The sequence below is a fragment of the Podarcis cretensis genome (assembly GCF_951804945.1).
Source record: "Podarcis cretensis genome assembly, chromosome: 14".
NCBI lineage: Eukaryota > Metazoa > Chordata > Lepidosauria > Squamata > Lacertidae > Podarcis > Podarcis cretensis.
The window spans coordinates 28410392-28415409 of NC_137183.1; the positions used below are offsets into that span (position 1 = coordinate 28410392).

The 5018-nt window shown below is 47.8% G+C and overlaps 1 protein-coding gene across 1 annotated transcript in view; it reads left to right on the forward strand.

The window, feature by feature from the left end:
- Positions 1-4162, forward strand: part of CORO2B (coronin 2B) — a 77810-nt gene extending 73648 nt beyond the window's left edge. Inside the window, exon 12 of the mRNA XM_079953028.1 lies at positions 811-4162. Coding sequence (XP_079809154.1) covers positions 811-948 — 138 coding nt within the window. The 3' untranslated portion in view covers positions 949-4162. The remainder of the gene's footprint in view (positions 1-810) is intronic.
- Positions 4163-5018: the final 856 nt, after the last annotated feature.

Consider the following 5018-nt stretch of genomic DNA (forward strand, 5'->3'; position numbering starts at 1 on the left):
ATTTACTCCTCTTATCAGAGGCAGGATGCATCTGATTCTGCAGATCATAAGTAGGAAAGTACTGTTGCATTCATGTCCTGCTTCCAGGCTTCCCATATGAATCTAGCTGGCAATTGTGGGAAAAGGATGCTGAACGATATGAATCTTCGGTCTGACCCAGCAGGGCTTTTTTTGTACATGGCCCCCACAAACACATGCTGGCTATGATATACCAAAGTACCATAATTTTTCGAGAGTCAATATGGTGCATTGGTCAGAGTGTCAGAAAAACAGGGTTCAAATCCCCACTCAGCCAGGAAGCTCGCTAGGTGACCTTGGGCCAGTCGCTGCCTCTCAGCCTAGCCTACCTCACAGGGTTGTTGTGGGGATTAAATGAGGAGGGGGAGAACCATGTACACCACCTTGAGCTGCTTGGATGAAAAGACAGGATAATTAGTAGTAGTAATACCCCACCCATCTGGCTGGGTTTCCTCAGCCACTCTGGGCGGCTTCCAACAAAATATTAAAATTCAATAGTCTATTAAACATTAAAAGCTTCCCTAAACAAGGCTGCCTTCAGATGTCTTCTGAAAGTCTGGTAGTTGTTTTTCTCTTTGACATCTGGTGGGAGGGCGTTCCACAGGGCGGGTGCCAATACCAAGAAGGCCCTCTGCCTGGTTCCCTGTAACCTCACTTCTCGCAATGAGGAAACCACCAGAAGGCCCTCGGCGCTGGACCTCAGTGTCCAGGCAGAACGATGGGGTTCATAAATAAATGAAGCAACAGCACAATATGGAGGCCAACTCTTTCTCTCTCTTCCTCAACTTCAAGCTTCTCCGAATGTTCTTCCGGCAACAAGATGAGATCCGGCGGTTGAAAGCTGAGCTCTCGCAGAAGGACATCAAAATCCGACAGCTACAGCTGGAGCTGAAAAACTTGCGCAACAGCCCGAAGAACAATGAACTCTAAAGGACATTTTCTAAACAAACTCTTTGTTTATACCCACTCTTTTAATTTTACTGTATCCACTTAACACACGATATGAGCCAGAGACCCCCGTGGCCAGCCCCCAGGGAGCTCACCCGCTAACTGGAACTGTGTCCTTCTGTGGTCATTTCCTAGCACTAAAAGAAAGACGTGTTGTCTGTATGATGTTAACTGAGAAAACTACTGCATGAAACAAGCAAAGGGACCCATGTAGAGCCCCAGCTTCCCTTGGAGGAAGTAGAGGAGTCAATGCATTTCCTGATGCCGCCAAGTCATGGGATTAGCTAAACGGGGCATCCGGTTTTCCATTCCATCCTTGAGCAGGAATGAAAAGGGAAAACTGCATGCCCCGCAGGAAGCAATGGCATTGATTAGTATTATTAATATTCTTTTTTTTTCCTATGCAAAGTGTGACTGACAATGCACACTGGATACAAAACTGGAATTCAGGTCCATGAAACTGGAAGGTACATGGGAGAGCTGGGCATTAATTCATCCCTTCTCCTGGGAAATTCCCCGCAATGTGCCGTGCAAGCAAAAGAGCAGAACCCCCAGGATCCCTTTAATGCTGCAGCGGATGTTGGGGGTTAAGGTCATGCACAGCTTTCTCAGTATTCCTTAAAAAATGCCATTCCCCACCCCCCACCCCATAGCCACTGGCATCATTTGTACTGTGGGGCCAGCTCTGCTTCAGCCATAGCTCAGTGGCTTTTCTATGCATCAACCCCTTGGTTGGTTGTCCTATCGAAACAGGGGGCGCCGGCACCAGTTTATAAGGGATACCCGCTCTTTGTATCTCTGGTTCCTAACCATTAATCCCAAGCCTTCACATATTATAGAACTTTGTATTTTCTCCTAGAATCATAGAATTGGAAGGGACCCCCCGCCCCAAGAGTCATCTGGTTTAATCCCCTGCAATGCAGGAAGAATCCCTGGCAGATGGTCACCCAATCTCTGTTTAGCAACCTCCTATGAAGGAGAGTCCACCACCTTCTGAGGTGGTCCATTCCACTGTCTTAAACAGCTCTTGCTGTCAGATAGTGGTTATTAACACATGCCGTGACACGGGACTGCAAGGAAGGAGGAAATCTTGAAGGCAGGAGGTCCCACTGTGGACGGATGCTGAGGTTCAGGCTGCAAGATGCTTCAGTCTGGCTGGATCCTGGCTAGCATCTTCTGATGCATTTGCTAGCTCAGTTCTCTGCTGCTGCCAGTGAAGCTCTGCCCTAGGCCGAACCATTGGCAACTGCTGTGAGGCAGCAAAGGGAGGGACCAGTCCCAAAACCTCACTTTTATATGCTGGGGGACGGTGAGGTGTTGCTGCTAGCACCACCCAAATGCAAGGTTGCCCAATGGGTGCTTGCTGCAAGAGGGGTACTGTGAGTTACACATCAACTGGGACCTTCAAGGTGCTGGCTGTCATGCCCCTGTTGAGATTTATAGTTCCCATGCAATGAGCCCCTAGCATCACCTAGCAATCTGCCTTGCCAGTTATTGCTGTTCAGGTTGGATTCCTACAGTCATCTGCTCCAAATTGGTCAATGGTTTGAAGAAAGAGCCCCAGGGAACTGGCTCCTGGAGACGGATATTCTAGAAGGTAAATCTATCCTGAATTTGGCATCACAGGTAAAACCTCCTGCCGGTGGAGTGAGCCGAAAGCATTTCACTTCCTTAATGAAAATGGGACTTGCCACTGTGGGTTTTAGTGAATGATGGAGGGAAAATCCAAGTGGCAGTAAGATTGCTTCAGTATTTAGTTAGGGCATTCCCTTCCTTCTGAAGACAATCGCCTTGCTGAGAAATTAGGTAAGGGTAGTTTTTGCTTTGGAGTCCTGACCTCTAACATTCCCCTGCAGGGGGTGAAGAGACAGGATCCTGTGACTGAAATTCCTTTGCCCCCAGTGCAACTATCCTGGAATAAGTTCACCATTGTGGTCTTGAGTGCAGGAACCCTGTGACGAGGAGCTATCAAGTATCTGGACCCTAGAAGAGGAGGATAAAAAATAGGTGAGCCATTATGTATGCAATATGGGGATAATGTGGGATGCGGGTGGCGCTGTGGGTTAAACCACTGAGCCTCTTGGGGTTGCCACTCGAAAGGTCGCAGTTCGAATCCCCGCAACGGGGTGAGCTCCCGTTGCTCGGTCCTTGCTCCTGCCAACCTAGCAGTTCAAAAGCACTTCAAGTGCAAGTAGATAAATAGGTACCGCTCCGGCGGGAAGGTAAACAGCGTTTCCGTGCGCTGCTCTGGTTCGCCAGAAACGGCTTAGTCATGCTGGCCACATGACCCAGAAGTTGTATGCCAGCTCTCTCGGCCAGTAAAGCGAGATGAGCGTTGCAACCCCAGTCATCCGCGACTGGACCTAATGGTCAGGGGTCCCTTTACCTTTACGGGGATAATATATTAGGGCCTACCTTATGATTGATTTCACAGAGTTTGAGGCAATTAGAACACTCAGAAAGTGCTACAGTATATAGAATTGCTATGTTTACATACATACATACATACATACATACATACATACATACATACGAGATTTGACTTCTGGGGCCAGAACTGGTAAAAAAAAATATGGCCTCTGAAAATGCCAACACCTGCAACTTGGTCCAAGATGATCCTCAGAGCTAGACTCAAGGTAGATCCAGTTCCAGGGTTCATATTTGAACATTTTGGATTGCTGGCCACAAGAGCTCATGTGTCTACCAAGACTGTCTTGAAACCACCCCAAATTTGTCCATCACCACTGCCAACTGGATGTAGCAAATGTTCTGCAAGGGTGTTGTGGCCGTAGAATGAGCCGATCGAAAAGGGTGAGGCTTTAGGTTGTAATGCATCACCCACCTCAAGTTCCCTCTTGGATGCAGTGGCATCCAAGTCCTGCCGAATTCTTTCTGCATCTGTCTAGACCCGAGTTGCTAGAGGTTCTGCACAGTGCTCATTCGTGTGTGTGCCCCCCACCACACACATGCTTTAACCGCCAAGCACCATCCAAAAAGACAGGTGTGCTTTCTCTCCACCCGCCCCCCACATACTTCCCCATGTTCCCCCACCACGCCACCAATGTTTACATTGTGTTCTGTGCCTAACGCTGACCCCACCCTGCTCCATTTCAGTGTTCTCTCACTCGCTTATTATTTATGCTGCCATAAAAATAGTGACAAAATAAAAAAAAATTACCAAGATACCAAAACCAAATTTGGTGGTAAAGTCTCCCTTTGCCTTCGGTGGGAAGCTGGGCCTGAGCGATGGTGCTGGGTCAGGGGAAAAGAATCGTGTAGGGATGATCATGATGAATCTCTAAAGCAGCGTTTCCCAAACTTGGGTCTCCAGCTGTTTTTGGACTACAATTCCCATCATCCCTGACTGCTGGTCCTGCTAGGTAGGGATGATGGGAGTTGTAGTCCAAAAAAAGCCAACAACAGCCCGAGTCCCAACTTTGGGAAAATGCTCTAAAGCAACTTCTCTCTACACCTGGTGTCCTACAATTCCCATTGTTTCATGGCCGTGCTGTCTGGGAGTTGCAGTTCAAAACACCTGCAGGACAGCAGGCTAGAGAAGAGGCCTCTATAAAGTTTTGAATCCTCAAATACGAGTCTTGTAGAATAAGGCTGGCTATTTCCTTTGCACACATTACATGCACACACGCACCAGGTCAAAATCCTATTTTGAGAAAGCTGCCTGAGTTAGGCACCATAAAGTCAAACACCTTTATGGAGTCTCTTGTACCTTCGCAATACTCTAGGGATTACTTTACCTTGGCATGGAAAATGAATCTGCATCACCCTGCCGATTCAGACCGAAAAGGTCTGTCCCATGGAGATGGGTGCACACAATTGTTCTGCGGCATCTGGCACTTGAGAGGTATCATCCTTCTGTACGTGGGGGATCCTCTTAGGCTGTCGTGATTTCTTTTGAAATAACGCACGAAGTGTTGCTAACAATGAATCAGAATGAGCTTCTTCAAAAAATGAAAACAGAAAAACACCCGTCTTTACAAGCGAGGAATGGATTCCAACGTGGCCCGTTTTACAGCAATAAGCCACAGGGGGAA